The 27,239-nt window shown below is 39.7% G+C and overlaps 2 protein-coding genes and 1 long non-coding RNA gene across 9 annotated transcripts; 2 read left to right on the top strand and 1 right to left on the bottom strand.

The window, feature by feature from the left end:
* Positions 1–981: 981 nt before the first annotated feature.
* vwa11 (von Willebrand factor A domain containing 11) lies at positions 982–23,810 on the bottom strand. Of its 3 annotated transcripts, none has more exons than XM_040146473.1 (18): positions 23,678–23,810; positions 8,942–9,134; positions 8,711–8,847; positions 8,439–8,583; positions 8,099–8,192; positions 7,474–7,602; positions 6,510–6,696; positions 6,261–6,373; positions 5,873–5,985; positions 5,625–5,741; positions 5,368–5,541; positions 5,112–5,244; positions 4,859–5,011; positions 4,507–4,599; positions 3,672–3,943; positions 3,301–3,434; positions 1,783–1,942; positions 982–1,603 (listed from the first exon to the last, which is right to left on the bottom strand). In XM_040146473.1, exons 2-18 carry the CDS (start codon positions 9,125–9,127, stop codon positions 1,223–1,225), a joined length of 2,721 nt encoding a protein of 906 aa, XP_040002407.1. In that variant the 5' UTR covers positions 9,128–9,134; positions 23,678–23,810; the 3' UTR covers positions 982–1,222. The 3 variants fall into 3 exon arrangements, with proteins under 3 accessions (XP_040002407.1, XP_040002405.1, XP_040002406.1); XM_040146471.1 differs by having other exon boundaries at positions 6,261–6,430; XM_040146472.1 differs by lacking the exon at positions 23,678–23,810 and adding an exon at positions 21,528–21,738 and having other exon boundaries at positions 6,261–6,430.
* Positions 3,040–8,888, top strand: LOC120800401. Of its 5 annotated transcripts, none has more exons than XR_005708980.1 (5): positions 3,040–3,222; positions 3,313–3,463; positions 3,756–3,969; positions 8,430–8,613; positions 8,764–8,888. It is a non-coding gene; the product is annotated as an uncharacterized LOC120800401 (long non-coding RNA). The 5 variants fall into 5 exon arrangements; XR_005708982.1 differs by having other exon boundaries at positions 3,365–3,463; positions 3,617–3,969; XR_005708981.1 differs by having other exon boundaries at positions 3,365–3,463.
* Positions 16,734–18,137, top strand: LOC120800400 (prostaglandin D2 receptor 2). Its single transcript, XM_040146482.1, has one exon. It carries the CDS (start codon positions 16,743–16,745, stop codon positions 18,135–18,137), a length of 1,395 nt encoding a protein of 464 aa, XP_040002416.1. The 5' UTR covers positions 16,734–16,742.
* Positions 23,811–27,239: the final 3,429 nt, after the last annotated feature.

A 27,239-nucleotide genomic window follows, 5' to 3' on the forward strand; every position in this document is an offset into this window, starting at 1 on the left:
ATAGAGCAAATTTTGTATTTTCTAATCCATCCATCCTTTAATTCTAAAGCCTATTTAAGAAACTTCAAATATTATGGATTTATGTTGATTTGACCTTGATCATAAAAACAGGTGATAAATGTAGACTTTTCTGTCAGAAAACATTGATTTATTTTTTTTTTTTTTTTTTTTTGATGTTCTGTAAGGACATTGCAAATTCAGATCATTTATATTTCACAAAAGACTTTCTATAAGCTGTGATTAGATTTTATGAAACATGTAGAATTTAGATTAGTGTAGAATAATGCCCTGCAGTTAATGTGTCACAAACTAACCAACTAACACCAGTACTTTGTGTCAGTATTATTACAGTTCAGGTAATACCTTGAGATAAGGAGATTGTGGGCAAGCACATCAAAAGTGTTAAAGGGGTTGTTACCCCCAAAGTCACACAAAACACATTCTTGAGATTTCTGCCACCCTTCTAGTAGAATGGAGGTGAGGTGAATGTTGTTTAATAAAAATTACATTAGAAAACACTCCACAGCAGTGTGTTTTTGCAGACACAATGGTGGTCACAGACTGATTTTGTCTCTAAAAATTGTTGTAAATGAGGCATGTCCAATACATGAAAACTGATTGTTCTTATATATCATTCTTTTAATCCTATAGTAATTCTCACTTTACAGCACTTTCTCGATGTCTCTTCAAATCTGAAGAGACAATTTGAAGAGACTGTGTTTTTAAATGTGATTAAAAAGGGAGAATAATCTTGCTTCATCCTCAGATTATGCACTGATTTTTTTCCTGAAAGTATTACATCTATTCTAGCACCTTACAAGAAAAGTTACAGGCATGTCATTTTGCATTTAAATGGGTAAAAATTGCTCTCTGCTGCCACAGACCACATGTGCAGGCAACCAAAGATCCCAAAAAAGATCTTTCTTGTCAAAACTAAAACGTGTTACAGACACTAGAAAAATATTCGATCATGCTTTATAACTGAAGGGTTTTTTTTTTATTGAAAGCATTTTATTTCAGACAACTTATGCATACATTCATCATCCATCGTCCTTAATCAGTGCATTTTATTTAAGCAGGATAGATGACCATAACATGACCATCACCAGTAAAAAGTTTCACTCCGTAGCAGAGGAATATTGTTTTAAATCATTTAGAATTATAAACAATGTATCCAATACCTGATGCAACGTACAGACATGAGCAACCTAACCTATGCCCTTCAGGGCCTCTCTAGAAAGGCAGACAGCAGCAGGCACAACCATAGTGGTAGCGACAAGATTAAGGCAGGAGGGCCACCTGAACGAACAATTGAGTGATAGCATTTTCCCACATTGCCAACTTTATCTAAAGCCACAAACTCAACAATCTGTGAGCAGCAGGAAGCGTTGTAGTTCGCCTGGATGATGGGAGCACTCAGGGAGGTGTGTGACAGGGTTCCATTACCCTGTCGCAGGGAGATGCTCTCTATCCCTGTGCCGTTTCCGTCAGTAAGGTTGGCTGAGAGCTCCCACTGGAAAGGTCCACACTGAGACACATCTTTGGGGCAATCATCAGCCAGCACACTGACCACTTCACACAAAGGCTGAACAAAATCTGTAATCTGGACGGAGAACAGAAAAGAAAGGTGGGAAATTTCTGCATGAATCAAAGCAAAGGAAAATTTAGATCTGTAGGATACTTGGATAACTTTTAAAGAAGTGCATTTGTTCTATGGCTATGGTGAAAATTTTATTCATTTATTCACTCTTTCCATCTATAATCCAGGATGTGTGTGATTACCTTGGTAACAACAGACATTCTCAGAATGACGTAATTGGTGTCGACACCATTGGAGGATTTGGCTTCCAAAGTCAGAGTGACGTCAGTGCCTGATGGTGTATCGGCAGGTGATGTAATAGTCAACGTAGCATTTGTGTATTGTCCAGTTGTCAAGGTGAGGCTGTTGAGACAAGAGAGATGAATACCCTTCTTGGTTACAGGAACTGAATTGTGTGCAATCTATACAATTAATTTTGATTAAATTTAAAAATAGTAGAGGGTGAGTATTTATTGTGGTAGGCAGCTTGTGGTTAAGTAATGCCTTTGGGTGGATTAATAACACGTGACTCGCCCTAATCTTTGCTCCAATTGGTGGTTGAGGTTGCACATGTTCCTCCACACAGATGTAACTTTCCCCAAAAAACTAACAATGAGTGTGACTCGGCGTGGGGTCAACATAGCACCGACACAATACTGGGTTAACTGGATTCCAGTACCAATGAGTTGTTGTGACCCAGTGTTGGTCTTGGGGAGTTGGGTCACTGGATCAACACAACCCCTTATCTTGGGTGGTTTTCTACCCAATGTTGAGTCAGTTTTGACCCAGTGATTTTTAGTGTACAGGAACATAGAGATAAGACAACAAGAGATACTTTGACATTTTGGGAAATATACTTGTTCAATTCCACTTCCATATATAGTATTCACGGCATTTGTAAGGCTACAGCCAGCAACCGGTTATCTTAGCACAAAGACTGGAATAGGGGGAAGCAGCTAGCTAGCATGGCTCAGTCCAATGGTAGAGAGAAATCTGCCTACCAGCACCTCTAAAGAGCACTTATTAACACATTATATATCATTTGTGAAATCCACACAAAAATAGAAGTGTAAAAGGGATAGTTCACCATTTTATGGACAGTTTTGTGTGAGACTATTTCTTGGCCAGGACCAGTAACTTCTTGAAGTCTTTGCTGACTGTCTGGTAAATGCTCAGAGCCAAAAAATAATATGGTACGTAACCCTGTGTTTACACATTGGTTTTTGTGTGGGTTGAACAAACGGTATCACGATCTGCCCCTCTGAGTGACTTCATCCCTGGATTATTTCTTGTTTTATATTGAATACACCTTCCTTGTGCATCTGTTTGTTGTTTCACTTCCTGCCCTTGTGTGTTTCCCACCTTTCTGATTACCTGCCGTTTTCCATCCTCCCACCAGATGTCTCTAGACCTTTTTCTGGTTCCACTTACTCACCTATTTTCACTTGTAATCAACTAGCTTTCCTTGTTGTCTGTACCTGAATACCTGCCTGCCATCTTGTCAACCTGTCTGACTGTAAGCGTGTTTTAGCTTATTTAAAGCTGCTTCACTGCATTAGTCTGCCTGTGTGTCTGTTTGGGTCCACCTTGCCTGTGCTGCTTCCATCATCTGTGACAAATAGGATCTAGCTGTAGAGGTGCTGGTAGGTGGATTTTGCTACTGTTGGATAGAAGCTAGGCCAGGCTAAGTGTGGTTATGTTTTTTTGTTGCTTGCCCTCACCTGGTTGGGTAGGACATGGGGAAGTTTCTGTCATTTCTGGCGCTGATGAAGTACTGACCACCAGAACCCTGGGTCATTACACTGAAGGGGAACCTGAAGGCTCTTCCTGGCTCCACACGGTTGTCCACTTCAACCTAGAGAGAAAATGGTGCAAAAGAAACAGGTGAACAGGTGCAATGTCTCTTATACTCCACAAAAAGAATTCTGCAAAAGCAGTAATATTCTTCCATTTGTTATACTAAATAAACTGGATTTATATTTGTTTTAGATACAGGTATTCCTTTTTTCTAACCCCATGATTTCTGTCATCCATCAGACAAAAGTTGCATGACTGGGTACACATGTTGTGAGGAAGACGTGAAGCGACAAACCTGGAAGTTCACTTTGGAGACGGACATCTGGGTTGTAGACTGCCTCTGAAATTCACTGTTTGACACTTTGTCTGTTCCTTCCAGAATGACCAAAAACTCCCCCTTAGGGACCACATCAGCAGTCACCAGGATGTCTCCGTTGCCCATGTCAGTCATTGTGCTGTTGCTCATAGCATCAGGACCAGACACGGATACAAGGCTGACTTTTCCAACAGTCACTGAGGACGGACCTTTCCTTCCGATTACTGAAAGCATCATGGTGACTGGCTGGCCTGGGTTTCCAGAGTAGAGAAGCAAGGTAGGATGAAGAACGAGAGGGAAACTCATTTTTATAGCTGAAAGTGGTTGGTTGGTTCAGGAGTAAATGCTGTATAATTTTGGCATGAGTGGTGGAAAGAAGCCTTGGTGTTTCATCATTTAGTTAAATGTGTGATTGGTCCATGCAATCCCTTTTTGTAGAAAAAAAAACCAAGATGAGAGAGAAGATGGTAAGACAACTTGTAGAGTAAAGGGGAACTGCAGAGGGGAGCAGTCACTTAACATAGACCTTTTTTAGAAGTCTAATTGCTTTTTACCAATAGATGATGTAATGCAGAGACCACATAGTGGGCACCTGCCTCAGACAACACATGTAGGGCAATAAATTACACTGATTTAACTTTTTAATGTCTAGCTATCACATATCTCAGATAATAATTTTAAATGTTTGTTTGATATCATGACTATGATATACTATTTAAACAATGAGAACTTGATCCATGATTTGGGGTGGTGGGGGGGGGGTGTACAGAATATACTGCTGTTGTATGGTAAAATTGATTATATTGCATGTTACCTGTATGCGGATGCCCACTAAGTACTGCATAACCGGGGTGAGGTCCCTCGAATCGTTCCACAAAGTTATAGATAAACGTAATCGTACTCTGGCCTGAAAACACAAGCGCACACACTTACAGTAAATACAGATACACACTAAGAACTCAGTGAATCCCCAAAAAACTCTGGAAATTCTGAGTCTAGAAGAAGTATTAGTCTTCAAACTTCGCATGGACAGGAAGCAGTGGGAATAAATATGCCAGTGATAAACACTTTAATCTGCAAATCAAGCTATGTGTAAGAAGATATAATTTCAACAGTGCTATTATGCAGAAAGTGCATGTGTAATTAACAAATATGCCGTATCTGACCTGTGACTTTGAGAGTGTATGGTTCGTTGGATTTGATGTTGATCTGCCAGGTTCCTGTCTGCTTGTCAGCATTGAGATACATTCTCCTCAGGTTGCCCACAGTCTTAATGGTCCCTAGTTTACCATTGGCTTCAGTGTTGGTCTGGCTCACACCTGTTCAGCAAGCGTCATCGCAACAATGTTCTCAGCAAGAGAGAGAGACATTCAACAAGTCTCAAACTGGTGCAACATTACATTGAGACTGGCGAGCTACCTGCAGGGTTGGTCAGTGTAAAAGTAATGGATGGTCCTGTGACGTATATAGTGACGTTATGAAGAGATTCGTCCAACACGAAGGAGAAAGTCTCTTCCTTCCCAGGGTTTCCTGCTTGCTGAAGGACGGTCACCTAAGGCAAAATGGAGAGCGGGGTGGATGAATGATTTCTTTCCCCCATGCTGGTTCAACCACTGAAGGCCTGCTACACGCTTTAGCTTATACTGGATGAACTAGTTGAACTGCAGAGTCCTACCAGAGCTGAAGTAGAGGTGTCGAGGATGATATCTGTGGCCTCAGGCAGCTGTCTCTTGGACACCTGGATGGCCTGGCCTCCAGAGGCCAGAGCCAGGTCCTTGTAGTCTTCAAAGGAAGCAGCTCTGACGGAACGGCGTCTCCTCCTCCCGGCCTCAGTAAGAAAGAATAACACCTGTGGGGATTACACCCCCAGTTTTTCAAGTTACAGTCACATAAATAGACTGAACGTTAGTCATCACTGGTGTCAGTATTTACCGTTGACTTGGTGCTGCTGATGAGAGCAAGAATCGTGTCCTTGAGGGCGATGTCTTTGGCTGGAGCATCAGTGAAAACATAGATATGGGAGGAGGCTGGGGCACCAGTGAGAGCCAGCTGGAGAAATAAAATAAGGATCGGTTCATTCTGAATCACCAGTCTTTCAGAGATCCATTAAAAATATCTGAATTTTTGCTCAATTAATCACCATCTTAGTTATAATATTACAATAATCATAGCTTTAGTACCTGAAGTCCTGACAGACACATCTCAGGGGTATCACCCCCTCCTTTTGCTTTAAGTTTAGAGATTTCTTTTTTCATCTTTTCTGGGTCTGTTGTCCTGATCATAGGTCCAAAACCTACATTTAAAAAAAAAAAAAAAAAAAAAAATTTAAAGAAAAAACACATTTTTTCCACTTTTAACCCTACAGAACCACTGACTGCAGATTTTAGAATATGAACCACAATTTTCTTGATCTACTGTAAAACAGATCATACACTTAAAATATATGACTAGGATTACAGCTATACCGTCAAGCATTACATATATAACATGCTATGGCCTTATCCCATTGTAAAGTGTCTAACACTAATGGTTTCCTAAACATGACTAGTAGGGTAGAGGAGTTCATACTGGGGTCATTGAAGGGCACCAGGATGTACTCAGAAGGCTCATCCTGTGTTCCTTTTTTGGTGTCAATGATTTTGTTAACAACTGCCCTGGCTTCATTGATGTCGTCAGACATACTGCCAGTTGTGTCAATAACAAAGCACAGGACAGATGAGCGAGCAATCCCCATCATTCTGTGTGTGAGAGAGAGAGAATGTTTGTTTTTATTCTTCCAAATGCTTTCTTTCATTAATGCATTAATGACCACCATACCTCAGAAAGTCACTGTCCCCAGCAGCTAACCGGATGTCCTCCAGTAGCTGAAGGCTTGCAGCTGTGGCTGCATTCACAGCAGCATTGTGGAGGGCCATGTTGTCAGGGCGACGCTCATCTTTGTTGATACCACCACGAGGAACTGTTGTGACAGTCAGGTCAGCTGCACCGCCATGGCTACATTTACCTGGCACAGGACAGGAGGGTTAGGTCAAACTGGGTCATTTATAGTGCACTTAGGCCTGTCAAGTGTTCTTTTATCGATAGATTGCAATGCCTTATGGATGACTGGAGGTATTTATTACTGGTTTATTAGTGTTGCATGTGGATTTAGATGCCTTATTAAAACCCAATAAATACTGGGGGAACTTGAATGTCTGAGTAACAGAAGTGATGTATGTTAATTATTGGTTAACCATAATATTTAGATTCCCTGTAGAGTTTAAAAGGAATAGTTTGAAATTGTGGGTAATGTGCATATTCGTCAAAAGTCAGGTAAAAAGATTGATACCACTCTCATATCTGTACAATAAATATGAACCTGCAATGAGCAGTAAGTTACCATGCATTGCATAAAGACTGCAAACAGGGAAACAGCTAGCCTAGCCTAGTCCAAAGGTAACAAAGCTCACTGGTTAACAGATATGAAAAAAATGTATTGTAGGTTGTTTTTGTTTTTTGTGCCAACTTTAAAAAAAAAAAGTGTAAAAACTGGCGATCACAGGGAGTAACTGTAAGAAGTGACTGCTACATATTAATGGGACAGATAAGAGACAAATATAACAATTCAACTGACCCCCTTCTGATCAGTTAATGTAGTGGACTTTGATGACTAGGCATCAGCACACATAGTAGTGGTAACTTGTCAGTGACTATGGGCCTCTTAGCCTTCTGTTCCTTTGACTGTGAATGAATTTGGCCTATGTATTTGAATATGGTTTGGAGATGAGGTTGTCACTGATACCTTTAGGCTTGGCAGAAGAAATGATTCCCATGTAGCCTGATGTAAGTTTCTTCTCTTGAAGGATGTTTGGGAGGATGGGATTGGGGCATATTCCACTTGCACAGTCACTGCAGGTGGCAGTGTTGACATCTACACAAGCAAAGTGCAAATAAGATATTGGATAAGTAATACCTCTAACTCCAGACCAAGGTTTCTGTGCATCGCTTGATTTCATAACTTGCCAGCTGATGTTTGTCAGTATATCTTACAATAATCCACAAAAACCTGTGTGGCTGGGAGTGTTTTATTTTTCATAACCACTGAGTGGATTATTCCCCTTAGATTTTCCAAAAGTAAAATTTTTGTTGTTTGTAATTCTTGAAATGATGTTTACTAGTAAAATCATTAGAAAAGCCAGGTAAACGCACAGTAGGTAATACTTTAGTTTAATTCTAATTTAATTTTGAACAGATTGGACTACTGTGTCGTTATCTGAAAATATTGCACACCCACCAGCCAATCAGAATTGAGCGCTCTCCATGGCCATGGTGTAATGTCTACTTTATGACACTCTACTCAACCCCCAGAAATGTATGCATAGTTCTCCTAAAGGGTATGATAAATACACAAATGCTCATACACATACCTGCCAGGTTCTCCAGTGGCAGATCTAGGCGTATGAGGTTGTTGTATGGCTCAGTGTGTCCCAGCTCCACCCAGTTACTGTGGCTGTAGAAGTCCTGACAATACATGGAAACACACACATTAACATTTTTATACATACACATGGGCAGAATTCATATTCAGTATTTAAACACAGTAAAGTCAACATTTTAAATATTTTCTTCCTTTTGTAATCGCCCCCCCCCAACTTATTCTCCGCCTCCTTTAACCTTGATCATTCTGTCTTCAAGTCTGTAACTGTTTGTTATACCGGTTCCTTTTTCTGATTTTTCTTTTTTTAACTTCATGTCTAGTTGTCTCACCTGCAGTGTATGAAGGACTCTGCCCAGTGTTTCTCTGGCCACCCGGAAGTTCTCTCCGCGAATGTTGGCCTTAATGGCCACCATGCCCTCCGTAATTAGCCAACGTCCCTCCAGGAAGGTCTCTGAGTTGAAGTGGTACGGAGCACTGAAAGAATTTTTCATAAGTAATAACTTGGTAAGTGTTCAGGCAAATCATAAAAACTTTGCATCACACACTGTCCCATTACTTTATTGCTTTTTAATAACTGTTTTTGTTTCAATCTTTCTCCCACCTGTTGGAAAAGTCACGGTCTAACAATCCATTCTGGGTGTATATTTCTTGAAGAGCAGAGTGAAAATTGGCACCTGACACCTCTCCTGTTGCTGTGGGTCCTAGACAGGCCTGAACCAGCTCCTCAGGAGAAGAACCCTGGAAGCAGAAAAGACTGATTCCCTTAAAAATGGAGGGGTGTGGGGTTTTTTTTTTTTTTTGGTTTTTTTAAAATAAATATATTCCATCCTACCATGGGGTTGAACTCATGACCAGCTGCCTCAGCCACTGCCCGACATGTCTCTGTCACTTTTTGCAATAGAGCTGTTCCTGTAATGCTGACATGAGTCGACGTCCCACCCCCGATGGGTAAAAAGGCTACAGTGGGCCCTGCCAACAGGGCCAAGCCCAGCAGGGCTGTTCCCAGCATGGAGGTCATGATTAATCTACAGGGACAAAATAAATGACTCCTTATCAATTATCAGGATGGTTAGAGGACAAATCCTGGAAAATTACTGTTAATTAATGTGGTTCAATTGACCTATCTTCTGACTGTGTATGCTCATTTTGGCAAATGCTTCTGGAGGATACATTGGGGTCCAAAAGTCTAAGACCACTTAAATGGTCTCAGACTTTTGGACCCCACTGTACATAAGAACACAGGAAAAGGAAAATGCTCAGGAACAGATCGTTATGAGAATTTTTAATGATCAGCCACAATACAAAATATGTAAAGGAGAAGGTGAAAGAAGTTCAAATCATTCCATACAGCATATGCTGATTTTTAAAATTCTTTCAAATACTCTGGTGCTTTTTACAGAAATTAAGATTTTCTATTTTAAACCCAGGCAGATGGTGGCAGGTTAAGTTCAGTACATTAAACTAAGTCCATATGTAAAGACACACATTTAGCCCACGATTGTGTCACTCCCAACCAGACGTACTATTGCACTTTTATTTTGTCTTTTATTTGCTAGTCACACAAATTTCTAAAAACTGATTATGCAACTACTGAACTTAAAGCCATCTGGACAATGGGTTCCAACTCTCATAAAGCAGTATTTGCAACAAAATGCAGAATTTCATCAAATAAAACTGCAACAAACAATGGAATAAGGTGTTAATATACCAAAAAGAAAAACAACTTAAAGGTGTGTACAGTCCTGTACATAACATAGTTTAAATGAAAACTTTATTTTTAATATACTAACTATATATATATATTTTTTTATTATTATTTGATTCCCTTTCCCTTTAAAAAAAAATCTTTTTTTAAAATCAATTTCTAAGTCTACAAAAATATCAAATATTTAAAATTATTTTGCTTGAGAAGAAACACTTAAGGTAATTCGCAATGTCAGTACCTTATCAATTAAATTAACAAAATTGAACTTTGAAATACAATTTTACCTTGATGTTTCTCTGATATGATGACTTCAGTGAAAGTGTAACATGCAGCCCACTACCCCTCTACAGCTAAATATATACAATACGAGTCGTATGTGTATAATGGAGGGTGGAGACTTGAACATGTAAGAAGGAACCAACGTGTGCGTTTGTGTGCGCACATGTGTGCATGCTAACTTCCTCGTCACATTATTGGTCAAAAACAACTGAAATCAGATAGCAATGTGGTGATAATATTTTTATTGCATAAACAAAGGTGAGGCAAGTTAACTTCTTGCAATCCTCCCAGCATTCCCCACATTTTCTCAGTATCGTTTTTTCCTTATCTTTACTGCCAAAGACTTGTGTATTGGCATATACTATAAATAAAATTCAAACTTGTGAGTTTGTTTGTTCCTTCTCTCTCCATCATAAATACCACACAAGAGTTAACAAAATTTCTTGGGAGCATAGGTATAAAATTTACTTCACAAATTATAGATGAGTAAATTAGGTTCACAGCTTTAGTTTCTTGTTTTCATATCTTGCCAAATTACAAATGTTTCACTGAAATTATGAAGGTACAATCATCTTGATGTGATAGGCGCTGATTGCTTCTGGAAGTATGATGCCAGGTCTCACCTGGTTGATATGACATAACACAAATAAATTACTTTTCCTTTAAGTCGCACTAGCTTATCTCCTAGTGTTATACTTAAAAACATAAAATGAGGTTATGATAAACAGGGCAAAAAGTGTTTTATTGCAGCCGCCCAGAAGGTGTAGTTCCTTACAACATTCCTGAAAAAAGCCTGGTGCCTTGCCTTAAAACTCTTTTGATATGTACATATCAAAGGAATTTTAAGTCAGTCTTAAGTAACCTGACCTCCAGCTGTACCTTGCCCCATCTCCCCCCAGATCTACAGGTCCAAAGAGCACCAAGGAAGGAAAGAGAGTGCAGTGGTAAAGAGAGCAGGCCTATTGTGAGTGGCTGAAAAGGGCAGAAAAATGATTTATGTTGAAAATTTAATTAAAGTGAAAATGAAGGATGGAACAAGGAAAAAAAAGCAGAAGATGAAATAACAAAGAAGTGTAAGAAAATAGTATTGTATGAAACAGTATACAATTAAACCTGAAATTTTGGGAAAATATCTAAATGACTTTTACAGTCTTACCATGAGATAAATAGCTACTAATTTCATCTCTGTGCAATTTCATTTAGACGTACCTCTGTGAAGTGTATAGCCTAGCTTGGCACAAAGAATGAAAGCAAGGGCAGCTGGCATTACCCTAACTATGTCAAAGATGCATTTCATCACCTCCAAAGCTGTCTTACTTACACAATTAAAATAAAATAAAAAACACGTAATAATAGCAATCATTACGGGACCCTTCCGGTCATTGCTGAACCTATGGCTGTACACAGTATCTTAGAAGTTTTGACTGTGATCAGCTCCACACAAACTCATAACACTGATTCCTAACTGGACGCGATGCGGATGAGTGAGCAAGTGAACATCAGATTGTTTCGATTTTTCCCACCGAAGATGTCCTAACCTGCTCATGAGTCAATGAACAGGCTGAGCGACATGTCACTTGTTCGAAAAAAACGCTCTATTTCTGTGAAAGTTTCGCACACTTGCTCCACCTGCAATCTATTTTCATATCATGTTTTAATTTTAAATCTGCATTGGCTAGGTGGTAGCCAATAGTCAGGTAAGAAAACTGTTCTAACGGTAGCCTACCTGACAGTAACTAACAGTTAATCAACATCACTCTTTATTACAGCCTATATAAGGAGTCTATATAAAATATACCAGTGTACAAATCACAAAAAAATAACCATTCTGGTTAAGCAGATGATTAAATTTTGCTCATTTCCCGAGAGAGAATTCACAGAATTCACACAAGCAGAGTAAAAAACATCTCATCCCATCCTCTAACATGCTCCAATTGCTAGACACTTTTTCTGACATTGTTACGCATTTGATCTTCTGTATGTTAGAAAGAGTTGTAAGTCCGAATGAAATCCAGCTGGATTTTGGATAGATTGGTGACTAATTTGCTCATTTACAATCTGAAATGTGAATTTAAGACAGGTTTGTTTTTAGTTTGTTGTTTTATTATCAAATTGATATAGCATAGTTGATAAAGCACAGTTGTTAGCAATTTACACATCCTGCAGACACAGAGCAACATAAGAATTTTTTTGTGTTGTGTTTGTGTCCACCTGATGAATGTAAGTCCAATATTAACTCTTCTTTTAGCTCTGTTTCGTCTCTACCAACTCCTGAGGGAAATATATCTGGCTCCTTAGCTTCTAAATTCTTCACAATGTTCAACAGCTAGCTTAATCTGCTAACTTAATCTGTCTGCTGTTTGGTGCTAAGCAGGAAAAGTGGGTTTCAAGAGCTTTTTCATTGAAAATAGCTGCCTGCTGCTGGAAAGGAGGTTGATGAGAGCACTGAGAATCAAATGGTAAAGTTGAGAGCCTCTCCAACCAAAACAATTAGCTTATAGTTGCTAAAATGCTTCCTTAAGATCAGGGGAGCTGTGGATTATGATGATAATTCTCTGTGGGTTCGTCACAACGAGTCACATTTTTCACATACACAGTAATTTTTTCAATTGTTTTTAAAATATATTGATGGGTACAGATTTAATCACAATCATAAACTACATCGATGAGTCGTCTTTTGCCGACTACCATGTAGTAAAATCTGTCAGCTATACAAGATGTCTGGAAATGGATATTTGAGTTTTCAAACAAATGTGAGATAACCGGTGGAGCCCAAATGAAGCCGTCATGTTTGTACCTAAATTGGGTGCACTGGTCAAAAACTGTAATAAATTTTAATCAGCCAAAGGATCCTCTCAGGAAGAATCCATATTCCTTATTAACAATGAGAAATGTAGCTACACAAGTACTGTGCTTAAGTCAAAATTTGAGCTATTTGAACTGAAGTTTTTCCTTTTTATGCTTTTTTTTACTTTTCAGAGGGCAATATTGTACCATTTACACCACTTAAACTTACAATTTCACATATAAGGAATTAACTTACAAACCATGATGCACTGTTATATTGTATCCTCAATCAGCTACAACAGAAAAATGCTGCTAAGACATTAATACACCAGTAATAATAAGCTACTAATTTAATACACAATAGTAATACTCACAGTTTTATTTTTGTGAAATTTGCTAATAATATTTATGTACTTACACTTAAGGGAATGTTCTATGAGGGATTTTCACTTGTAATGTAGTATTTTTATATTGCATATTGCTACTTTTATTTATGTAAAGCATTTGAATACTTCCTCCACAACTGCTCATTAGCACTATTGTTGAGCCTTGAAAGCAAAGAACTCTGAACTGCTTCAGTGGAGCTGTGCAGTACCCTACAGATAAACACTGTTCAAGTAACACATAGTGACAGGGAATCATCATCTTTGACCTCCCCTGTACTAGAAACACACAAAACTGGCATACTGATGGAGAGAAGTGTTTTAGCAGTGTTCACCAGCAGATGGTGACAGAGACATTTGTAACCACGAAGCAACACGCAGTTCTACCGTCACACTTTGCTCTAATAGATACAATGAGCTACCAAGTAAATAGTATGCGAATGTTGTTGTTCTAGTTGAAAACAGATCACGACTATTTGTTTAACGACACAAAGGATGTCTGTGTGGGAAAATTTCCATATATAGACTGCACTTTGTTGATGCAGTTTATCATCATGGAAATTACAGCACAGACTGAGGTGTCGGGAACAAGTTCACACAAGTCCAGGTTTGGCATGATGACGTAGGACAGACAAAAAAATTTGTCACACGTCATATTTCACTGACCCAATCTATCAGCATATACAGAACTGGAGGGATGAGTGTCTGTAACAGTAAGACAAAGAGGAAGAAAGCAAAATTTTGACTTTTGTCTCTTCTCTGTGGGTGTTACCTTACATCGAGGTGAGTGTTACCTAAACTTGTAAATGAATTCAGTTCACAGTATTATGATGTTTGAATGTGGTTGTGATCACATCAGCACGAAGTCTGAAGCTTTTGAGAAACTATAATTATTGCTCTAGTCATCAGCATGTTATAATGATGACTGTTATGGTTTTGATCTTCCTCTTGCCTTAAGGCGCTGTTCGTGTTTTTTTTAAACATTTTATTATACAATATACTATTATACATTACAAATCTTATACAGTTCTCATTGTTATTCATATTTTGTTGTTGTTGTAGGCCTAAAAGCACCCAAAAAGCAGAGCGGCTAAAACAGAGCAATTACAGAGTTAAACACAAGTAGAGATAGAGAGCCAACTGCAATTTTAATGTAAATTCCAACAGTAAGTGCGCTTCTACACATGGAAACATGTACAGTTGGCCAGGCACTAAAGTTAGCAAACTGAGCCATCGTACACAACTCAGTGTTCATGAAATTCCATTTCTAAAAAGGAAGTATTAATGAAAATAAAAATGAACATTTAACAGTGTGGTGCTTGGAGCAGCAGTTGTGCTCCTGAGTGGCTCAGATTGACCTTTATTCCTTCTCTACTGTATGGTCAGTGTTTCCCACAACCATCTCCTTCTCAGGTTGTGGTTATTCACGTTCTCAGTGTTTAATTTTAAAGGCAGCTGTCACACCAAGACATTTACAACTCAAAATTTTTTTAAACAAAATCCACTGATTTATGACTATATATGTAATTTACACTTGAGGGGGAAGCAGTGACATCAGCATTGTGTCATGGATATATTGGCCCACATGTTTGTATTCAGGTGCAGACACAGTGCTGTGTTCACCTCATCTAGGCAGTCAGTGTAAGGGGATGTCACTAAGTAAGTGACCATGGCTGTATGTAAGAATAGATGTAACATTTAATTTAAAGAGTCAAATTTTTATTCTACAGTATTTAGTGATAACTAGATGCTCCACGTGTAAGCATGTCCTTGCAATTAACTTTAAAACGTACCCCTATATGAACCTGTTTTGATGCTATCATATCACCTGATAATGTGCTGTGTAGGTCAGCTGAAACAACAGGCATATATCTCCATATTAGCTTCGCTAACGTTAGCTCACGTTAGTGCTGCTAACATGCTACTGTAAGTAAATACCAGTAAATCCTCCAACCTAAACGGCCATATAGATCGTTTGTCCCTACCCTCGGATACGACCATTGGGAGCTTACTTGTGACATGTTTACTGAACGTTTGCCGTCATGGTCACAATAATAAACAGGAGGTTAAGGCTGTGGAACGTCACAGTTCGGTAAGGTTTAGGCACAATACCTACTTGGTTAGGTTTAGGGAAAATTCGTGGTTTGGGTTAGAATAAGTACATCCATAAAGTTGGAGGACCTTCATTGTCATGGTTACAATAGTAAACAAGTGGTTAAGGTTGGGGAACGGTCATGACTAAAAGAGACAACACTGACTATTGGTTTCACGTGGGAAATAAAAAGTGGCTACCTCTGTTAAAGTATCGCCACCTGACTTCCTGACATAATTACTACTGCCGCTAGAGGTCGCCTAACAATACAATGTAACTATGAGTTGTAATGAACTGCTTGCACACACTACCTATAGTTTAATTTTTTTTACAGGACAGTCTCACAGATACACTTGCCACTTTTATCAACTCAACTTCTGTTGTTTAAAGTTCTCCTCTTGTCACATGTTACGCTCCCTAGTACTGGTGCCAGAATCCAACAAAACGTTACTGGTTCTCTATTTTTTATGCGGCGGGTGAGCTTAGTTGAGCTAAGCATTATTATACCAGCAGAGTACAAAGTATTCTCGTTCTTGTCTTGTTCTTTAGTGTTGTGTGTCTCAGAACAAGAGTTCAGAGGTTTTTTTCTCAGTTAACGGGACTTGCAGCAATGAAAACAGTGTGACATACAGTCACTACCAACCATGCAACCCACCAGGTCAGTCTTCATAATTCTGGCGACTTACCCGCTAATCAGTGCTGCCAGCTTCAAATCTAATGCCAACTAAGCTAATGCTTATAACCAATAGCCTTGCTATTATATTAGTTCATTCCTGACTTATTATTTCCTTAGTGACAAGCAGATTTTCGTTTCATCCCTCACTCTTTGGAGACACTCTGGGGTGCTTTGCATTGGGTGACAGGGCATTGATAGGTTTTTCACTCTTAACAGATATGGCATGCCCATATCTAAGCACTACATTCCCAGACTGTACTGCTTAACCAATTAATTATGTGTTTAGACCACAGCAACAAGCTTTGACATGTTTTTATCAAAAAGACAGACAGACAAAAAGATTTCTTTTCATTTGATTTTCACTGATTTTCACTTGGTTTTCCAAAGAAACAAAAGAAACACAGTACACCCATATATTATAGTGTTTTTAGTGTATTGTGTCAGATAAGGGCGCACAACTAATTGCTGGTATGTGAAACAGTTTCCACCTGAAAAGTCTCAATTGCATGTGTAACCCAAGGACAGCTGTTATGTTAGTGTGTCATTATGCAACTTGAAAGGCTGTACTATAATGTTCAAGAGTATTCGTCATCTGTAATCATGTCAGTCATGTTGTTGTTTTAATTTTTGTGATTACCTTACCAGTACCTCTGATCAGTTCTCCATCTGTGTCATCACTGTTTTTTTGGGGGGGGGGTTTTCAGAGCACGAATGTCAAACACAACCAAGGGAGATCTCCTCTGCCCCCTGCTGCAGGACATGCAGAGGCACAGCCTCAACAACAACAGAGAGGCCAATTGGGCAGTGGTTTGCATCCACGGTCTGGTTTCCTGCCTGGGGATTTTGGAGAATGCCCTGATCTTGTGGGTGGTTGGCTTCCGCCTGCGGCATCGCACCGTAGCCTCTGTCTGGGTGCTCAACCTGGCCATGTCTGACTTCCTGGCCACCCTGACACTTCCCTTTTTCACCTCTTACCTTTACTACTCCCACAGCTGGGAGCTCGGCAACCCACTCTGCAAAACACAGGCTTCCATCTTCTTCTTAAACATGTTTGTGTCTGCCTTCCTGCTGGCAGCCATTTCACTGGACCGATTACTTCTGGTCGTCAAGCCAGTGTGGAGCCAGAATCATCGGTCAGTGGCAGGAGCTTGGAAGGTGTGTGTATTGGGTTGGCTATGGGCAGCAATTAATACATTGCCTTACACTGTATTCCGTTCAGTTACTAAGAGATCGGATGGGGGTAATTTGTGCTATCATAATTTTGCCTTGATTTTATCCTCTCAAGCCACTCTGGAGAGAGATTGCAAAGTGAGGCAGGCAGCAACAGCCGTCTCCAAGTTGCTGCTAGCATTCCTCTTTCCCCTGGTGGTGATTGCAGGGAGCTACATCCAAATAGGTCTCAACCTGAGGAACAGGAGCAAGAGGAGGAAGCAGAGCACCACCAGACTAACTAATGCAGTGACTGTGTCAAACAAAGACAGAGCTTCAGGAACTACAAATACCCCTACAACCACAAAAAATTCTAGTATCTTTCTCAAGCCTCTGGCCTCTAATCCATTTTTAACCTTGACACCTACTACCTTGTCCACCACCACCTCCAATCAGACTAATCAGGGCCAGCTCTCCCAGAGCTTCATTAAAATGGTGACATTTGTGATTGCAGCATTTGCACTGTGCTGGGCTCCATATCACATTTTCTGCACGATTGAACTGACAGCCCAGCACTGGAGGAACAATCTTAACTTAGTGGAAGTGGGGCTGCCCCTAGCTACAACCATTGCATTCTTGAATCCAGTGTTGAACCCCATTCTGTATACCTTCAGTTGCCCGCACTTCTGTGTGAGAATACGACAAAGTCTGGGAGCAGTGTTTGACGGACTGGTCGAAGAGGACGGAGGGTTGCCGATGGTCCCTGGGAGGAATATAAAAGCTCACATTTGGCGGAAAAGCAGTCGAGATATGAGCCTTGCAACACCAGGACCACCAAAGGGTTCATTTTCAATCCATAATTCACCTGACATCCACCCCACCTTTCCACCACCTTTGGCCTCTGAAGACATTGAAGACAGTCATATGGAGAGTACAGGACAAGAATCAAAAAATTAGATGGAGCATAGCTGTGGTACTACTGGATTTTTAGCTTTATGTTTGAGTCGGTGGAATTCTTGATTTATCTTTAACTGTGTCACATATGTCTTGGTTCACATGTACTTTAGGCTTAATTCAATAGAAGTCCTCTGACCTAACGCATAATAGCTGTGGCCACCACAAAAAGTATTTGTGACAGGAAGTAGTAGTATGGTTTAATACAGTATTTCTAGCCTTGCTAGTGGCATGGCTCTAAGGATAGTAATGTTGATCTGTCAATCGGTTGGGCCCCCAGTTTGGTCTGGACTAAAATATCTTAACAACTAGACGATTGATTGCCACGAAATTTTGTACAGACATTTGTGTTGCCAAGAAGATGAATTGTACTGACTTTGTTGATTCCCTGACTTTTCCTCTAGAGGGTTGCTCTAGGTGCTATGCAAATTCTGACCACCAGAGAGCAGTATAGCACTAATTTCATAAGAAGACATGAAATTATATGGTAGGGTTGTGCTTTTCAGGTCATGTAATCCAGGAAAACTTCAAATCTGAACTGCTGAACGTGTGACCACCTTTCTGAGTGATTGGATTTGATCATATCTGATATCCATTTTGATTGACTGTCTCATCACCGCCACCGCAATTGTCCGGTTCCATTGCACTCAGTCAGACACACGCACCCACGCACAAACACAGGGTGAAGTGTAATGTAGGCCACAGCAATGTGGGATTACCATGAAGGTAGTTGTAATTTGGAGAGAATATTGGAGAGTGAAGATCCAAAATATAAAAACAGCAAAGGATTACATCTAACAGGTCAGACTGATAAAGTTCTATTTTCCTCTAAACCATTCAGTTCCAGCAGATTATCTCTCTCCTTTCCCCCTTTCTATTCATCCATTTCTATTTGCCTCTTGTCTCCCTTGTCTCTTTTAATTGATATAGCGAACTAAAGGAAAGACAAAGGAAGAGGAAATTAAGGAAATAAAAGTGTCACCAGAGGTTGACATGCATCATGTGTACATTTCACTGAAATGTTTGAAAATTGGCAAAGTAAAACATATGGATTATAGAACAAGAATATGTTGAAAATGTTTTGAAAGGATCTTTTAAGGGACTGTACAGTAATTATTAGCTGGGAGGTAGTGGGTCAGGATTAGGTGATAGCTCATAGGGTCAATTTGTCAGTTTTGACAAACAGAATAAACTGCATCTTTATGGGTATAAATGATTATTTATAGACAAAAAGTGTCATATAAAGGGAGCCTATTATATAACTCAAGTTCAAGCATGACACGTTATGCCAAGTAACAACTGATCATTTAGCAGCTCTTTGATAAAAAAAAAATATTTTTTTTTTTATGCCTGCAATTGCAAATTCCATGTCTAGTATACGATTTTTTTGGCTATGTAAAAATTGCTGAGTTGAACCACTCTAAAACTGTATTTTGACATGTTGTGGAAGTTGTTGCAGTTTTTTCATCTTAAGGAGATGATCTAAAGAAAATAATAACTCTGGAGCAGGTGTTGGCTTTTTAGAAAAGTGAAACATAAGATTTAGTCCCCCACACCGATAATTTTCATACAGTTCCTAAGTAATGGAGTGATGTGTGCACGGAATGGGTTAGAAGTTCCAAAGGACAAGCATCTGAGACAAGGCCAACAAACCTATGCGATTGAACTAAATAGTCGTAAGGTTACATGGTGTAATTCAGAAAACCTCTCCAAAGAGAGGTTATTAGGTTACTGACAACTGCTCAACTGCAGAAAAGACAAAAGCACCTTGATAAGATAAAACATAATCAAACAGCAGGAGAACAGTGACACTACTGACAACATAAGATGATGAAAACAATAGAGCCAGAGAAAGCACTGTGTAAAACAGTTTGTACAGATGAGAGCTAAGGAAAGAATGAAAGAGAGAGTAGGGGGAGGGAGGGTTGCTAAGTATTGCTTTAAAGGGGTTTAATGCACTGCTACAGTACTTATAGCTGACAGATGCTAGCTAGAGAATTAAAGCCAAATCGCACATCAGTGATTTTCTTTTGGCCATCATGTACTAAGTACACACTCATGCATTCACACATATGGTACAAAGAAGAAGAATATGCATTTGTTATAAACAAAAATGTTTTGTTCTGCACATCAGTGATGGAGAGTAACTCAGTTTACTCGAGTACTGCACAGTTTTGAGGTACTTGTATTTTAATTGAGTACAAGTACCTCAAAACTCCCACTAAATTAATTCTGCTACTTTATTCTTCCATATTCTAATATTTCATAAAGAAATCTCATACCTTTTACTCTATTTCATTTACTTTACAGCTGCAATTGTTTACTACTTTGCCAATTAAGATTTTACATTTAAAACACAAAAAAAATGTATGTCTCACATTTTCATTGTTAAAGATTAATCCAGTGGTTTGAAACATTGTGGTTTCGTGACTCCTAATAAAAGTAGTGTGCAGTTGGGGCCCCTTGTCTTCCTCCAGATGTCTATAAGTTGTTGGTAGTTCCAACGCCCTCTTATCTCCCCTGATGGTTTCATTTAAATAACTGGCCCAACGAGGTTAATGTATCCAATTTTTCCGAGAAAACAGCAACACTAGAGATGTTTTCAATGAACACAGTTTTGTGTAGTAGAACTCAACCTAGGGGTCCCCTAGGTTGAGAACCACTGGACCAAGCAACCTAACTGTATATAAAATAGTTAAGACAAACTCCACCTCGAGCAGCTACAACAGTAAAATACTGCTTACATACTGATGTCTCAGTTTTAATATTCTAATATTGTCATATATAATAATATATCAGTCACAGGGGCATTTTACTGTAGACGCACTAGTTCTGCTTTTGGTAATTTAAGTATATTATGCTGATACTGTTCCTTTACGTAAGCAGAATTTGCATTTTAATATTAAGAACTTATACTGTGTAGTGGAGTATTTTGAAACTGTGTTAATACATCAATGCAAATTTAGCCAAACATATATAGTAAAACATAGCAGGCTGTGTACACACAACTATGTTCATATATTATAATGTTTAATTGTGTATATAGAAAGAAAGATCTAATAAAGTTATGAACATCTATTACGTTTGTTCTGTAACTTCTGACTGCAAGTATTTTACTGGTTGATATCTTTGACTTAGAGTTTAATAGACCCCAGAATCCCAAACTTAACAAACTGGTTGATACGTGTATGTGGTTTTAATATAAAGTTACTCAGAATTAATATCACACCATTGACTAATGTCCATTTAAACAGAATTTTTTATTCAGTTAAACAGAGGTAAATGTGTGAAGAAAACTAACATCTACATATTAAATGTATTGATATAAGATCACTTTAAGCTGGAGAAAGTAATAAATCAACTTCTTGTTATAAATGTCAGTATTGTACTCACCCCTGGTTTCCCAGGTAAGACCAGGATTTGTTCTTCAAGTTTGTGACGAAATTCCAGTAAAACAGGGGTTGTTTGCTGTCAGATAATAAACATAGTCGTGGACGTTCTGGAGCTGAAACCTCAACTAGTTAATTCTTTTCTTTTCATATAACATACCCGAGGGCAAGATTTGCTCTTTGTGAGCAGCTTTTTAATGCTGGCAAGATTGCTATAGTGCCTTGTTACAGCACATTCAGCCATGTGCTAATTTGTTTGTTGCTGTGATTTCTTAAATACATGGTTGTAAAGGAAGTGGGAGTGAATGTGGTCAGTACATTGTCGTTTTCTACTAACTGAACTTTTGGATAAACAGTTATACAGGACTACATTATGCTATTGCAAATAGATGTTTCAGTTATTGGCATCCGTTCTGCAACTGTTGTACAACTTTCGGAGTGCTACTTATGGATTCTTGAGTTTCTCAAGAATCAGTAGATATAATCACTTGGGTTGATTTGATAAGTGTATTAACCTGTGGAAGTTTTATTGCCTATGACTTCACCTTTTAATTTGTAAAAGGGAAAATGTTTTATTTGTTCTTTTGAAAGTAGTCTCTCTGACAACTTTCAGCGAGTACTAAGCTTTTCATGAATTTGTAGTTCCTGATTTTTTCTTTAGTAACTGTCTGTACCCAAACTGGAATTTTTTTACCTTATTGTGAAATGTCACTGCTAAGGCTGATTAAGTAAAACTTCAATAGTTCCGCCAAGACAATGATGAGCAGAGTCTGAGACTTCCTCAAATTTTCACTGTGCAGAGGGTTTAGGTAAAGTGAACCATTGTAACTTTTGCTAAAGAAAAGCCGTGGCCACAAAAGTGACCTTTGCTGCATGTCACCCCCCTCGATCTCAGATGATGTGAGGAATTGGCCAGATAGTAGCAAAATTTCACCTGCTCCAAAGTAAACCAACATAACTGAATGAAATTGAAATTATGATACTGACTGCAATTGAATTGATATTGGGAAATTACTTTGCCCTAATTGTTCTTAACCTAAAGCTGTTTTGGTTTAAAGTATTGACACGCGCTGCTGCCAAATCTTCGAACCAGAAGATACAACATTAAAAACACATGGAATCCAGGGCTTCCCTGGTGTCTTATGTTTCCTGTCTCACTCAACACTACCGCTATACTGTAAAACGGTGAAATGGCAAAAATCATCATCATTATCATCTTAAAATTAACATACAGAATCCAAGTTCTAATATCAAACAGTACATTCAAACCTAAAAAACTATAAGAACAATTTATTGTACTTGGCAAACTGGAAAATCTGCCCTGCATTCTTACCCATTGTGTAAATGAGCTTTGAAAGGTCTTATTGTGTGTGTATAACCTAACCAACAACTCTAACCTATATTTGAGCCCATCATCATAAAGCCAGGGGGAAAAAGCTAATGTTAAGAAAATATGGAACAGGGAAAACACTGAAAGAGGATGCAGCTAAGTGCTTTACAACAATAGATATACGGTATTAAAGGTGGGCAGTGCAATTGTAAAATATTTGTGTTGCCAAACTGTAGATTGTCACAGCCAACATTTTGATTTATCATAGTAGAGTGCAGGTGTTACTAATAACATTACCAATACCTCGGTTCCATTTAGTGTTCTAGTAAGCTGTAGAGTTGCTGTAAAACAGAGGCAGTCCTCAAATTTTTGAGGGTCCTATTGTTCTATTGTTACCAGCCACATCCCCTCATTAAATTTTGACAGGTCCTGTTGATATATTGTTATCAACCTAAGCCCTGTTTGATACACACACACACACACACACACACACACACACTCTCACACACACACACACTCACACAACCCCACCACCACTCCCACCAACAAACCAACAAACTTTTCTCACGCAAACACACTTCCCCCTCCCTTTCAGTCCCCTCTCCCTCCGAGCAAGTGGTGTGAAAGTATATCAGTAGAAAAGCATCTTATTCCTTATACCTGTAATGTCACTTTTGTTCTTACTGACCGATTAAAATAAAATCAAAAAAATCATTGCCGCCTTGAGAGCGTGAATTTGATTCAACCGATGAGCAGATGGGTGGGTGAGGCGCTCTGAAAGCTCTGCGTCCTCATCAAGGGTAGAAAAACCAGCGACAACTCACCATGCGTACCGGACCCGCCGCCTCCACGTGGCTCATTGGCGAGACGCCTGTGACAATCTACAACAACCAAGTGACAATGCTCGGCGACGCTCAACCGAACACTCCCGGGAAAAGCGCGATGTACCTGCGTGGTGCCCAGACGCCCCTGTCACACACAACCCCACACGCCAGCACCCCCCACCAACGAACCAAGAAACTTTCTCACACGCGCACTTCAACCTCCACTTCCAGTCCCCCCCTCCCTCCCAGCAAGTGGTGTGACAGTGTAGAAGGGCGTCCTCCTTCTTTCCTTAAGTTGCCAGCCGTCACAGAGGGAAGCACCTGAAAAGACAAAAAGAAGCGTCTTAATTTAAAAATTCTCTCAGACACTCAACCACAACCACACACTCCCCCCCTCCATGTTTTTCCCCTCTCCCAGCACAGAGGTGTGAGGGTATATCGGTAGAAAAGCATCTTATTCCTTATACCTTTAAAGTCGCTTTTGTTTTTGTGGCTGATCACAAGCCAGTGCATGCTCGGGAAAGTAGAGCCGACACCTACTTTCTTATTCATATATTTCGCTACCTGTTAATCTACAAAGAATATGCAAGGTATAAAATGTCCCATCTCCTAAGAATCCCTCATAGAATTCACTATAGACGGGCTGAGACACAGACTTCATGAGTGGTAGTATGGAGACTTTAATCCCCATATTTCGCCTGTTTCTCTATTTCCTTTTAAAAATAGAAAGATTTAAATCTAGCATTCATATATTATAGAAATTAGAGTCCGCGCGGAGATTCATCCTCCTCCAGCCAACGCACCTCCGTTTGACGGAGCGGACTATTCTTTTCTCTAATACAAGATTTCTTAAATACCATATCGATGCGCGAAAGGTATTGCTGTGAGGTAGTAATACACATTCATAAAATTTTTTTTCTGTTTTTCATAAACAGATCCTCAACCGTCATCTTCATCCACGCGCCAGGCCTGTGACACAGCCACGTAGACCTGTTAGATCAAACGGACAGGCATCCGTTGCGAAGAGACTGGTCAGAGGTAGGTTCTGTATAAATACATATATGTACATGTGTTTAAACATAATCTATAAGGTAACCTAAATCACCAAAGCTGTCATGTAAAAGCTAAATATATAATTATCACACACACACAAACACACGCACACATGGACGCACACACAGATTTTAATTGACAATTCTTCTCATTCTCTTCAAACATAGTGGCAGCGCAAAGGAGACATCTGATTCACCAGCCTAACCCAGGAGTGCAACCCATTCAAGGACCTTCCCCTTGTGAAAGAGCTGCGATCCTTGGTGTGAGCCAGAATCTTTCTTGTGCTGTGTTAAGGCGGTGTGACATTTTCACGCGTATCACGAGTTGGACTCGAGTGCTTTTTTTGATCAGTGTCAGTCAGATGTAGTACTGCTTCAATTAGAGATAGCCGCTGAAAGGCTCAACCATTACACGCGCTTTTAGGATAGAATTAGATGTTACCGCAATCGTAGATGAAAATTCCCCCATCCTGACCTTTTTAAAGAAGCAAATGTGTTATGTAGAAAACTATTTTCAATCTATAGAAGATGCTCGCATAAATCGACCACCATCGTCCACCCGCTCACTTCAAAATGAATCCGTCTCTGCAACGCCGAGGTCATTTGGTGCAGGAAGGTGAGCTAACTCCAACCCACTCCTCCCCCCTCCTCCCCTTCCTCCGGTAAAAATCAGAGTGAGCAGGTAGAACCAAGTCCGCGCTCATTTTAACAATATGCAAATAGGAAGGTTGTTAAATTTCCCCCCTGCTGGAAAATGTGCCTGATCATGCTTCATTTTTCTCCAACGTCATGGAAAACCTTCACGATCTGGCTGGCTGGGCCTTTTCGGATTTGATGCAGATGGAGTTGATAGGCAAAAACACGCAAAGCAACATCTCTGTCACCATTAACAACGAAGATGACACCGTCTTGTCAGCTTTTTCAAGGCTTACTAGATCGTTTAATACAACATGTCTCTTATGACGGACGCTAGTGTAGAATTAGTTGTTCAGGTGGTACGGAATCGCAGAGGCAGCATTAAATGGAAGGTGGAAAAACTTTGGACAGTGAAATGCTAAAGGTGAAAAAACGCCATCTGTATGTCATAGACAATATGAGAAACCAGTAGACATTACTTCTCTGGGCCCCTTTGTTAACTGCAACTTTAGGTCACCCTACCATTATTTACAGAGACTTTGATGATCCCCAAAAGTACTTTGGCTTAATTAGAGTGGTCGTCTCCCCGCCTCCTGGGTTCTTTTTCCCCAATTTACCTTATAAAACATCTTGAGGTAAATTAGTGTTCACCGTCTGCTGTACCTGTACTCAAATCAATAATCAGAAGGGTCCCTGCAGACAGGGCGATGAGGCTAGAGTGCTGATGGTTGTCTGGGTCACCGTCGAATTGAACAAGGCCTTGGAGCTGGGGTACAGAGTAGCCAAGATCACAGAGGTGTGGCACTTTGATAGGAGTAGCGATTCCATTTTTGAATGCATGCACACTTTTCTGAAAGGTAAGCAGGAAGCATCGGGGTATCCCCCTGAGGCAACAGATCCCGAGAGCAGAGAGAAATAGATCAGAGACTACCAAATCAATCAGGGCATTCTGTTAGACACTGACCAAATGAGGTGAATCCCGCTAAGAGACAAGTTTCTAAACTGTGTCTCAACAGCTTCTCGGAAAAGATTGCGCAGCGTAATAATCTGTCTCAGACCACCCTCGTCAGTGAAACCGAAGAATTATTCAGCTTCATGTTTTTGGGGAAATAAAAAGTTAAGTACTCTGACTTCCTCAACGACAGAACCGCTATGGTTCAATGGAGCTACGACAATCGCTGCATTGTGCATCCTAGCAGGGTGAATAACGTGTTCATAGCCACATTCACCACCGTTTATGCGCATTTGAAGTTGTACGGTTATCTGGAGCAGTTACAAGAGAATGTTCTCTATACAGATACTGACAGCTTGATCTATGTGGTAAAAAATGGGCAGATTCCCCTGAAATTGGGTAATTATTTGGCGGATTTGATGGACGAGCTGGGGAGTGACATCATTCAGGAATTTGCAGCTGCGGGTCCCAAGAGTTATGCCTACCAGACCAGAAACCAAAAAAAAGTAGTGCTGCGTGTTAAAGGTATCACTCTAACCCAGGAATGCTGTGACAGGGTCAATTTTGACAGCGTCAGAGAGCTGGGGGAGGGTTACCCGGCTGACTCTAAAGAGAGTGTGATTGAGACCCTGCAGCACATCGTCAGGCGCAATAAAAAGGGCTTTCTGTTGAAAAACTCGACATTTCCTGAAAAGGTTTAGAGTGGTGTACGACAAGAGACGTCTCTTTGCCGACGGTACAACTCTACCCTTTGGCTATTAGGTTAGACTAAAAATTTTAATGTGCATTTTTCATGTCTGATTGCGGGACCCAGCGGATGTCGAAAGACCTATTTTTTTTTTAAATGTACTGGAAAACTGTGAACATGTGATGGAGACAGTACCTGACAACAATTTATTGATTTATACTTCTTTTCAACCCA

This window comes from Xiphias gladius, chromosome 15, assembly GCF_016859285.1.
Source record: "Xiphias gladius isolate SHS-SW01 ecotype Sanya breed wild chromosome 15, ASM1685928v1, whole genome shotgun sequence".
NCBI lineage: Eukaryota > Metazoa > Chordata > Actinopteri > Istiophoriformes > Xiphiidae > Xiphias > Xiphias gladius.

Bases quoted from the DNA above. Each gene is read 5' to 3' on its own strand.
- vwa11 (XM_040146471.1), bottom strand. From the start codon at position 9,127: ATGACCTCCATGCTGGGAACAGCCCTGCTGGGCTTGGCCCTGTTGGCA. The intron at 5,986-6,260 runs GTATGAACTCCT...TTTTAAATGTAG, and splicing joins GGTGCCCTTCAATGACCCCA to GTTTTGGACCTATGATCAGG. The intron at 5,012-5,111 runs GTAGCTCGCCAG...CTTGCTGAACAG, and splicing joins TACACTGACCAACCCTGCAG to GTGTGAGCCAGACCAACACT.
- LOC120800400 (XM_040146482.1), top strand. From the start codon at position 16,743: ATGTCAAACACAACCAAGGGAGATCTCCTCTGCCCCCTGCTGCAGGAC.